Here is a 10,735-nt window from a genome sequence, read left to right as displayed (position 1 = left end):
ACCCGAGGTGGTGGAGCGCTGGTTGAAGACGCTCCCGACGGTGGAGGGAGCGAGCGAGATGTTCGGACCGGAGGAGACGTTTCCGCGACCGTTGGATTCGGCGCTGTATCGAAAGATTCAACGGAGGGTGCGGGATGAGGTGGTGGAGCCGTTGAGAAAGACGCGCGGGCGAACGCCGCACGGACGCGGAGGGTGCGCGGTGGACGCGTTTTGCGTCTTGGCGTTTTATATCGCGGCCATGGTGGCGTACTGGCGGAATCCGACGTTGATGAGCGGATGCGTGCTCGGTTTAGCGGGGTACTGGTCGGGCACTGGGTTGCAACACACCGCGAACCACGGCGGGTTGACGAAGAGCAGTTTTTGGAATCAGTTCTGGGGTTGGCTCGGGAACGACGTCGCCATCGGTAAGAGTTCGGTGGAGTGGCGGTATCATCACATGGTGAGCCATCACTCGTACTGTAACGACGCGGATTTGGATCAGGATGTGTACACCGCACTGCCGCTCCTGCGCCTGGACCCGTCTCAGGAGTTGAAGTGGTTTCATCGATACCAGGCGTTTTACGCCCCGCTCATGTGGCCGTTTTTGTGGCTCGCGGCGCAGTTTGGCGACGCGCAGAACATCCTGATCGACCGAGCGTCGCCGGGCGTCGCGTACAAGGGATTGATGGCGAACGAGGTCGCGCTGTACGTTCTCGGTAAGGTTTTACACTTTGGTCTTCTCCTCGGCGTTCCTGCGTACTTGCACGGATTGTCCAACGCGATCGTTCCATTCTTGGCGTACGGCGCATTCGGCTCCTTCGTCCTGTGCTGGTTCTTCATCGTCAGCCATAACCTCGAAGCGCTGACACCCGTTAACCTTAACAAGTCCACGAAGAACGACTGGGGGGCGTGGCAGATCGAGACATCGGCGTCTTGGGGCAACGCGTTCTGGAGCTTCTTCTCTGGAGGTCTGAACCTGCAAATCGAGCACCACCTCTTCCCGGGCATGGCGCACAACCTGTACCCGAAGATGGTGCCGATCATCAAGGACGAGTGTGCGAAAGCGGGCGTTCGCTACACCGGTTACGGTGGCTACACCGGCCTGCTCCCGATCACCCGCGACATGTTCTCCTACCTCCATAAGTGTGGCCGAACGGCGAAACTAGCCTAAAGCTGGCTCTGCATTTACGTGTACCGCGTTATAGATTAATTTACACTTTTTATTCTATTCTGGCTTCGAATCGAACGCCTCAGCCGCAGCGTGCGCGCGTACGCGATTTCCTTCGGCCAGCGCGGCTGGCGAGTGCAGGTACTTTGCGGCATCGCGCGACTTTTCAACCTTGCCCTTCGCGCGCTCCAACATGCGTCGCTCCGCCAGCGAGAGCGCCTCCTGCGTGCTCGACACAGGGAAGACACACCCGTACCTACGATCCCCCGGAAGTAAATAATCTGGGGATCGGACGATGTGTCTCGCCAATTGCACGGCGTCTAAGAGCGCCTGATTCGCGCCTTGTCCCTTGAAGGGTGACATCGGATGTGCCGCGTCGCCGATGAGCGTGACGAGCGATGATTCTTCGCCGCGAAGCATTTTCGCCGGCGTCATGTCTCGATCATACGCAGGGTATCCTGCCATGCAATCCTCGTGAGTTTGCGACAACAGATGATTCACGGGTTCGGGCCAGCCTCCGCACCGTCGCAATGCCTCCTCGCGCAAGAGGTGCGAATCCGCGGCGAGTTTTCGCGCCTCGTCCTCCGTCACTGGAAACGACAGTTGCCACATCATCGCCCCCGGTTCTTCTTCGCCCTCCATCGGCGTCACCGCATTTTCGAGAGGCGGTATACATCCGTCACCATCGGGAGACGCAGTGAACGGCATGGCGTACATCCTATTCTCCCCGTCCACGACCTGGAACACCTTGTTACGACACAATGGATGATGGACGCCGCGACAGATGCCCAAGACGACGAGGACGCCCAGATACGACAAAGGATCCTCCCCCAATTTCTGGGCCCGGACGCGAGAGAATATCCCATCCGCACCGACCAGAATTCCCGCCTTTGCCGTCGTACCATCGTCAAATCGCAACGTCACGCCATCGCGTGTCTCCTCGTATCGATCCAATCGCTTCCCCCACCGCACCACCCCCGGTTCGAGCGCGTCCAACAACGATTGCCGCAACTTTTGCCTAGGCAGGTGCACGTTTCGTTTCTCATCACTCACTGCCTCTGAAATCTCATCCCTTCCGCTCGTCCCCGCATCATCCTTCGCGGCTTCTCGCTCACTGTGTCCGTACGCGCCGAGCACTCTGCCGCCGGCGTCAAGACTCACGTGCGCGTCGCTCCCGACCCCTCTTAACCGTAATCCGAGCGCCCTCAGAGCCTGTCCACCCGAATACTTTTGCATAGTCAACCCGTACCCTTGCTTTCGCGCCTCGAAACTCGCGTCGCGCTCGTAAATCGTCGCCTCGACGCCGCGCTGCCGAAGCGCGAGCGCGAGCGCGGCGCCACCCACACCGCCGCCCACGATGGCCACGCCCTTCGTCGATCGAACGTCCACGACGCCTTCAACGACACCAGAACCACCGCACTCGACGCACTCCGTACGCTTCTCTGGCCGTAGCGGCGCTTGGTTCGCGTCGTTTTCTGTGTTTTCAGTTTTTCGCTTTTTCGCCATTCGCTGCGCTTTTGAGAGCGAAAACGTGGCGCCCTCGCCTCGACATCGCTCGCAAAAGCGGTGTGAGGTTAGAGGGACGTCGCTCATCGCGCGGACGAGAGATGGACGTCGACGGGGAACGAGACGCGCGAGGTACGCGGGGACGCGCAGCGCGCGGCGCATCGAACACTGACGCGTCCGACGCGCTCGATATTTTGATGGTCGGTGTAGAGGCCCGTGTGGGGCTAGACAGATTGGTTTGAATCGGTCATCGACTATTCCGACGCATCTCGGCCGGTGCGTGGCGACGTCGCGTGAGACGTACGCGCGTCGGCGTCGCTGCCGAGCACGGCGAATAATTTCTTCGCGTCGAGTAAATCACCGTGTCGCAGAGACACCACGTACTGTCGCTCACCGATAATGTCTAATGGAATGAAAGTCCGATTGGCGATCTCCTCGAGCTCACCTCTGGAGAGATTCGAGAGCGGCGGCTTGACGCGCTCGACGCCGAATCGTTCGTCCACTCTCGCGCCCCAAAAATCCATCGTGCTCACGCGCAGCTTCTTACCCCGATCGACCAACGCTAACTCCCCGACGTACCGTCTCGCGTAGTACTGCAGTGCGGCGCTGCACGCGCCCGAGCCGACGCCGCACGCGATGCCGGCGAACGCGAGCGTCCCGCTCGCGTCGCTCGCGCTCAGGAACAGTGGCGTCGCCAACCCGACCGCGGCGCCGAGCTGCGCGATCTTAGTGCGCACCAACGCTCGAAAGAGTTTAATGTGTGGACCCCGGTAGAGCTTGACGACGTCGTTGACGTCGTCGGCGTTCGCGGTGAACGTGGACGCGTAGCGCGTGGCTGACCGGCTGGCGAGTGCGACGCGCGGTGCGGACTCTGCCGACGCGCTCGCGGACGCGCTCGTCGATGTGAACGCGCGTTCGAGCGCGCGCGCGCACGATCGAGCGGTGCCAGTAGAGTGGGACATCCGAGGTTGGAGCGAGGCGGGATGTGGCGCGTCGAGCGTTCGTTACAACGCTCAGTCGAGGAAGAGCGACGGCGCGGAGCGGGCGTACGCGCAAAAGTCCTGCGCGTTCGACGGCACCGCGTCCGTACCGTTTGCATCGAGAGGTAACGGTCGGTCCGGGGTAATTCCAATTTTGTTGATGTCCGTGCCCAAGGGTGTGCGGTATTGGGCGACGGTGACGCTCACGGCGGATCCATCGGAGAGCGGCACCAACGTTTGGATTAAACCCTTACCGAAAGTCTGCTCACCCATGATCACCGCGCGTTTGTTGTCCTTCAGAGCACCACTGAGAACTTCCGAGGCGCTGGCCGTGCCTCGGTTGACGAGAACCTTGAGCGGCGTCTTCGCGTCGAGCGCGGTTCGATCCGCCTCGAAGACATCGCGCTCACCGGTGGAGTCGGCGATGTACACGATCGTCCCCTCGTTTATCAATGCCTTGGCGATCTCTAACGCGCCCGGAAACAGCCCTCCAACGTTATCCCTTAAATCCAATACGTACGCGTCCACGTTCTCGCTCTTGAGCTGCTCCAGAGCCTTCTTCGTCTCCTTCCCAGAGACTTGATTGAACGTCGAGAGCTTGACGTATCCAATCTTCTTCCCACCGTCAACGTCGCACTTCTCCGACGTCACCGGAATCACGGTGTAACGTCGTCGTTGCACTACGATCTGCTCCTTCTTCCCGTCGCGATCGACCGTGAGCGTCACCTTACTCCCTTGCGGCCCCGAGAGCTCGTCCGCGACTTCATACAGGCTCTTGCCCTTTGTCGCCGACCCATCCACTTCGACGATCAAGTCCTTCGCCCTCACCCCTGCCTCGGCGGACGGCCCCCCAGGTACGGGTGCCACGACGATGATTCGTTTATCGTCTGTAAATCCCATCTCCACCCCGACCCCGCTCACGTCCGCCTTCATCGTCCTATCCGTGACGCTCGCGTACTTCTCCGGCTCCAAAAATTGCGTGAACGGATCGTCCAACTTCTGCAACATCCCCCGAATCGCCTCGTACGTCGAGTCAGTATCGGATAAATCGAGCTGCTTGATCCCACTCTCTCTGAGCTTGAACCAATTCGTGCCGTTGAACGTCTTGTCGACGTACGCCTTGTCCACCGCGCGCCACGCCTCGAGCCATAACATTTGATTCTCCGTGATCGCGTTCGCGCCCTGTGGGTTCACCAGGGCAATGCACGCGCATAATCCGATCACGTGCGCGCGCGCGCGGCGGTCGTAGACGTCCAAAGGCGCGGCGGCGTCGGTTTTGTTTCGAGTGACGTCGAGGTTGCTTTTTGACGACTTTGGTCGCGTCGCATCGTGTCCTCGCTTCGTCTCTCGTCGCACGACGCGCGCGGTAGACGCGATGACACCACGTGCGTCGAGAAACGCGCACGCGGCGAACGACATAAGCAAACGACGCCTCGACGCGTCGAACAGTGACAAAGTGGTTTCTCGGTCTCCGAGCCTGATTACTCGCCGCACCGCAATGTCTACCGAGCGCTACGACCGCCAGCTCCGCCTGTGGGGTCCGGAGGGTCAACGTCGCGTGTCCGAGTGTCGCGTCTTGGCGTTCGGAGCGACGCCATCGACGTGCGAGGCGTTGAAGAATTTGATTCTCGGTGGCATCAAATCGTTCCACCTCGTCGACGACGCCCTACTCGCATCGCCCTCACGCCCGGACGCCCGCGCGCGATGCCTCTCCGAGCTATTCGAGATCGAGATCGATGCCGAGATGGATTCGACGTCCACGGTCGCTGAGGCGTGCGTGAAGGGGCTCGCGCGGTTGAATCCGGACGTCGGCGGGACGTGGACGAAATCGAGCGCGCGCGGATCGGTCAACATCGCGGAGTCCTTGACGCAATCGGAGGGTGTGGATGTGGTACTCGTCGATGGATGGTGGGTGGGTGACGAATACATTCAGGAGCTCGAGGCGTGGGCGCTGAAGAGGGGTGACGTCGTGCTCGCGACGACGAGAGCGTGCGGGTTGTTCGCCGAGTGTAAGACGAGCGCAAACGCGCGCTGGGTGATGGAGAACGTCACACCGGAGGGCTCAGTGACGAAGGATCTGCGATTGATGAATCCCTGGAGTGAGTTACAGGCGTACGTGGAGATGAAGACGAGCGATTTGGATCGATTGGACGCGGCGGCGTTTAAGCACGTACCATTTGTAGCGCTTCTGGCGAGCGCAGCGGCGCAGTGCGGGACGAGTGATAGGCGCGCGGTGAAAGATGCTTTGACGTCAATGCGCAGGGGTTTAGATGAAGAGAATTTCGACGAGGCTTTTGCGAACATGCGGTATGCGTGGACGGACACGGGGGCGGTGACGCCGGAGATTGAAGCGCTCACACGTGATCGTCGAGCGATAGAGTTGACCGCAGAGAGCGACAAGGGATGGTTTTTAGCCGCAGGTTTGCGGGAATTTATCAGTAGCGAGGGATGCTTACCGCTAGAAGGGAGCATCCCGGACATGATCAGTACGACGGAGTCGTACGTCGAACTTCAGCGACTATACGCCGACAAGGCGAATAGAGATGCTTGCGTCGTTTGGCAGAGCGCCATCAAGCGCGCAGCAAGAGTCGGCTACATAGGAGATCTCATCACCGAACAAGACGCAAAGACCTTTTGCAAGCACTGTCGACATGTTCGCTTCATGACGTGGCGAACAATGGCGGATGAACTGGATCCTTCGACCTCGGTGACTTCCGGAGCAGCGACGCTACTGAAGGATGCGATTTCAGATCCTTCCAAAACCGTGTCCGCATTCATCTTCGCCGCTTTTCGAGCCGCTTCCGCGTTCAGAGGTCCGGGTGGACGAGATCCAGGTGTTGAGCCCGAATCTGTTATCGATTCCGAAACTGGGCTACCGATGTCTCAAGATGCGTTTGTTAGTCGCGACGCGGAGGTGCTGCACGATCACATGACGAGAGATGTTTTGCAACCGCGTGGTATCAAGCTCGACCAGTCCACGGCGAAAATTGCGGACGATGTCCTCTATGAGTATACGAGGTACGGTAACGGCCAACTTAACGCCGTCGGTTCCATTATCGGAGGTATCGCCAGTCAAGAGATTATCAAACTTGTCACGCGACAGTACATCCCCATGACGCAGCGTTTGATTTACGACGGTGTTCACAGCACGACGACTCTATTGTTCTAGAAAGTACAGCTGTATGATTACATAATAGATTTCACGTACAAATTACGCGCTCGAAATGTCGCAGTAGTTCGTGCCCGCGCACATCGCCCACGTGCTCACCGCGAAGATTGTCGTGACGGCTCCACCCGCCATGACGCCGGCAACTAGGTCGCTCGATTTCGTCATCATGGCGAACACGATGAACGGTTTCAACGCTTGAACGAACACCAGAGTCAACACAGCCGCGACAGTGTCGTAAAACAGGCACGTCCCGCTCGAGGAATGGTTGACTCCCAAGATGCTCACTGCGCCGACGAATGCCGCGCCGATTATTGCAACGGCACCGATGACGTACGGGCGACGATCTGTCGACGCAACAATCATCACCAGAGCGACTATTCTCATGCCCGCGCGCATCAACGCGGGTAAAAGCGTGTACCACGAGTTCGATATAACGGCGGTCGTTGCGTGCGCGCCGTCGGCGATCGCAAATACGATCGCCGCGAGAAAAGCCAACACAGCCTCCTTGGTGAACAAAACGTTCCCAAATCGCCGCGTCAACACACGCCCCTCGATGTCGACCTCTTGTGCGTCATCGTCATCGATGTCGCTCCATGGACGCATATCCGCCAGACTTGGACACTTACCAGTCCATCTCAACGCCAAGACACCGCTGAGCAAAGCTACAAGTCCACCCAAGATGACGAATAAAACAGCTTCGGCGCCGCCCGTGACGCCTCTCCAAATCGCCCACAACAATCGAAAGGTCGCGCTTATTCCCGCCGTGCTCGCAGCGATACCCATACCTGTCCCCGGCGCGATGAGCGCCGGAGATGCCAGCGACGGAAATACGTGTGTGAGTGTGAGCGCTCCAACGGGCGCGTACAGGTTCGCCGCTAATCCCACGCCCACCGCGCTTGAGGCGTCCCCGAGCGCACCGTCGCTCGCGCTCGCCTCGGAGAGCGTCTCTAATCCTTCACACACCACTCTAAATAGCTCCAACGCCCCCGCGCTCATAGTCACCGTCGTAGCCACGCTCTTCGCGTCGCTCGAGTCGGCGAGCGCATCCGGCAAGAGCTCGGCGAACACAATCCACACCATGCACCCCGCCGCGAACCCGAGCGCGACGGGCAGCAATCGCTCGAACGTCTCCACGAACAAAAATGCCGGCACAGCCAACATGGGCTGCGGCAGGCTCGTGATCACGCACCACATCGCGCACGTCCACGCGCTCGCCCCTCGGCTCGCCAAGACGTTCGCCACCGCCATGCCCTCCGGAACGTTATGCGCCCCGATCGCAAGCGTCACCACTCGACCGTTTCTTCGTCCACCATCGCCGCTAAACGATACCCCCACCCCACACCCCTCGCCCAATGCGTGCGCCGTCATGATGCCGATCATCATCATCGTCTTTCGCGCGTCCGCGCCTCGCAACGAACCGAACCGCAACCCTTCGTCCCGCTCGCTCAACCACGCCTGCGCTTTCGATATCGTCCACGCGCCGACGCCGAGACCGATCGCGGTGAGAAACGGTCCGTGTCCTTGTCCTTCGTGCACGAGATCGAACGACGCGGCGAGCATGACGCCGCACGCGCACGCATTGGCGAGCGCTGAAATGGATTTGGATTTCGTCCGAGCCCGCGCGACCGCGTACGGCACCGCGCCTAAAGCGCTCGCGGCAGCCATGAGTGAGGTGAGGAAGAGGACGTGCGCGGCGGTGACGCGGTCGTGACGACCGGCGGGGTCGAGGACGGTGTCTCGGGCGAGACCGTCCATCGCGCGCGCCTCGGGGAGTGGAGTCGTCGTCCCGCGGCGTCGCGGGCAAAGGACGGAACGGCAAGTTATGAATATTGAATGAATGCGAGCGATGATGCTATGTTTTTGATGATGACGACTTAACGCGTGGCGTGCGAGTCGGGTGAGCGGGTGCGTTGACGTTTCATCGGGGTGATTTGCGCCTCCTCGCCGAGTTGTCGGCGCTGGAAGTTGGAGAAGGCGAGCGCGATGGCCTCGATGTACTCCGGTTCTCTGCGTCGACTGAAGACGCGCACGATGCGCTGGACGAAGGTTCTAGGAAGGAGCGAGCTGATTTTGTCCTTCGAGATGCTCACCGAGGTATCGTCGTCCCAGTAGTGGAAGAAGCGGACGCCATTCTCGACTGGATCGAGGTGCTTCTTTCCGTAGTCGATTTTGAGCGACTGTACGATGACATCTTGCGGTTTCAAACCGCCCGGAATCCTGTTCGTGCCCTGACACGAAGTGATGTCCTCCGCGGTGACGGGCCTAAAGTCCACGACTCGCTCCTCCGGTACCGTGTACTCGTTGACGAAACGATAGAGCTCGCGACGGCGAAGTCGGCGAACAATGTCACGCGCCCGACCGAGCGCCGGATCTTCACTAAACTCAATCTGTTTCAGAAGCGTGTCGTCCATCTTGATGAATTCGTTGACGTCCCAGATTGAGTTGCTAATTCGTCCGTTCCACGCCGCGTCGGCCTCGACCAGGGCGTCGACGACCATGTACTCCACCGCCTTTGCCTTCTTGTGCGTGTACACGCTTTCGTGCATCCGTGCCCGCGAGTGAAACAGCGCGTACACATTGTTCGCCTCGCTAGATTTGAAGCATATCCTATCGTCGATCACTTTCATGTGCGACGTTAACCGCATCGTGTCCACGCTCATGCGCACGCCCGCTTGGTAGGCGTCGCGCAGCAAATACTCAAACTTGTCGACGTCGATGCCGTTTCGCTTGTTCGCGATAATGTCAAACAGATACCGCTTCTCCTTCGTCCCCTCCTCGTTGCTAGTGATGAAATCGCACACCCTACGCACGATGTGTGGCTCTAGATCGATGTGATTATCTTCCAAACACCAAGTAAACATATCCGCCCCATGCGCTCGTGATTCCACGGCGCCGGCTCCTTTGGATCCCATCCGTGCCGCAACGGCAAAAACTCGTTATCGAACACGTGCGAGAACGGCCCGTGCCCGACGTCGTGACACAACCCCGCGAGTTGTACGCAAAGTTTATCCTCGGCGTTGAGCCCTAAAGACCGCCCCACCGGCGCGCTCCTCTTGATGGACTCGAACACCGTATTCGCCAGGTGACACGTCCCGAGCGAGTGCTCGAACCTATTATGCGCCGCCCCCGGAAACACGTAATACGACGTCCCCAACTGCTTCAGCTCCCGCAACCGTTGCATCTGCGCCGTATCGATCACGTCGCACAGTTTCGGATTAAAGTACATGTGTCCGTGCACCGGGTCGTTGAACGTCTTCCCCCGCGCGCGTCGTCCGCGCGACGCCGTCGCCGTCCCCCCCCCCTCTTCCCCCCCCACGTGCACCCACAGCGGCTCGTGCGCGATTTGGCTCAACTGCGCGATGAACGGGTCGTCGTCCTCCCCCTCGTCCTCCCCCGCGGTCGCGAACATCGGCGCCGCGCTATCGTCAGAGATTTTCCCACTCGAGCCGTTGACGCCACCGCGGTCACGTCGCGGTGATTTCACCTCGCGGTCGCGCGTCGCCCCACGCGCCCGCCGCGGGGTGGAGAACCGATCGTCCGCCGTCGTCGCCATCGCGCGCGTCTCTCCCGGCGTCGCCGTCGCCGCGTCTCTTCCGCCGTCGACGTCGCCGTTCGTGACGGTTCCGCACACGCGGGTCTTTTCGTAGGGTTCAGACACCCACGTCCCAGTTTTTATCCACCCCCATCTTCGCGCGCGATGGTCCACGAGACAGGCTTCACGTACCCGCGAATACGACCCCACCGACCCCCCCGGGCGCCCGATCGACGCCGCGCGACGGGGTCGTCGATTTTTATCTCCGAACCCCCCTCGCGCGCACGCATAAAACGCCCTCGATCGCCGTGTACGACGGATACCGCGACACGAGGGTTCGGCCGCGCGGCGGCGGCGCCGACGCCGACGCCGTCGGGGACGGGCGACGCACGCACGCGCGC

General features: G+C 60.3%; 7 protein-coding genes across 7 annotated transcripts; 2 read left to right on the top strand and 5 right to left on the bottom strand.

The window, feature by feature from the left end:
- Positions 1-1,150, top strand: OT_ostta01g00790 (Fatty acid desaturase, type 1; the record flags this gene model as incomplete). The annotated part of the gene is made up of 1 exon (XM_003074091.2): positions 1-1,150. A coding segment is annotated over one exon (1,150 nt), but the record flags the coding sequence as incomplete, so codon positions are not given.
- A 54-nt stretch (positions 1,151-1,204) lies between these two features.
- On the bottom strand, positions 1,205-2,740 carry OT_ostta01g00780 (Monooxygenase, FAD-binding; the record flags this gene model as incomplete). Its single annotated transcript, XM_003074090.1, has 1 exon — positions 1,205-2,740. The coding sequence occupies one exon, from the start codon at positions 2,738-2,740 to the stop codon at positions 1,205-1,207; it is 1,536 nt and encodes a 511-aa protein (XP_003074136.1).
- Positions 2,741-2,907: 167 nt separating this feature from the next.
- On the bottom strand, positions 2,908-3,615 carry OT_ostta01g00770 (Transmembrane protein 186; the record flags this gene model as incomplete). The annotated part of the gene is made up of 1 exon (XM_022985239.1): positions 2,908-3,615. The coding sequence occupies one exon, from the start codon at positions 3,613-3,615 to the stop codon at positions 2,908-2,910; it is 708 nt and encodes a 235-aa protein (XP_022838138.1).
- A 51-nt stretch (positions 3,616-3,666) lies between these two features.
- On the bottom strand, positions 3,667-5,052 carry OT_ostta01g00760 (C-terminal-processing peptidase S41A; the record flags this gene model as incomplete). The annotated part of the gene is made up of 1 exon (XM_003074089.2): positions 3,667-5,052. The coding sequence occupies one exon, from the start codon at positions 5,050-5,052 to the stop codon at positions 3,667-3,669; it is 1,386 nt and encodes a 461-aa protein (XP_003074135.2).
- Positions 5,053-5,131: 79 nt separating this feature from the next.
- OT_ostta01g00750 (Molybdenum cofactor biosynthesis, MoeB) lies at positions 5,132-6,802 on the top strand (the record flags this gene model as incomplete). The annotated part of the gene is made up of 1 exon (XM_003074088.1): positions 5,132-6,802. The coding sequence occupies one exon, from the start codon at positions 5,132-5,134 to the stop codon at positions 6,800-6,802; it is 1,671 nt and encodes a 556-aa protein (XP_003074134.1).
- Positions 6,803-6,844: 42 nt separating this feature from the next.
- On the bottom strand, positions 6,845-8,557 carry OT_ostta01g00740 (Zinc/iron permease; the record flags this gene model as incomplete). The annotated part of the gene is made up of 1 exon (XM_003074087.1): positions 6,845-8,557. The coding sequence occupies one exon, from the start codon at positions 8,555-8,557 to the stop codon at positions 6,845-6,847; it is 1,713 nt and encodes a 570-aa protein (XP_003074133.1).
- Positions 8,558-8,676: 119 nt separating this feature from the next.
- On the bottom strand, positions 8,677-10,355 carry OT_ostta01g00730 (HD/PDEase domain; the record flags this gene model as incomplete). The annotated part of the gene is made up of 2 exons (XM_022985238.1): positions 8,677-9,641; positions 9,677-10,355. The coding sequence occupies 2 exons, from the start codon at positions 10,353-10,355 to the stop codon at positions 8,677-8,679; spliced, it is 1,644 nt and encodes a 547-aa protein (XP_022838137.1).
- Between the last annotated feature and the right edge of the window lie 380 nt (positions 10,356-10,735).

Source organism: Ostreococcus tauri (assembly GCF_000214015.3).
Source record: "Ostreococcus tauri WGS project CAID00000000 data, contig chromosome 01, whole genome shotgun sequence".
NCBI lineage: Eukaryota > Viridiplantae > Chlorophyta > Mamiellophyceae > Mamiellales > Bathycoccaceae > Ostreococcus > Ostreococcus tauri.
Note: the sequence above shows the minus strand (reverse complement) of the source record. Positions and strands in the feature narration are given on the sequence as shown.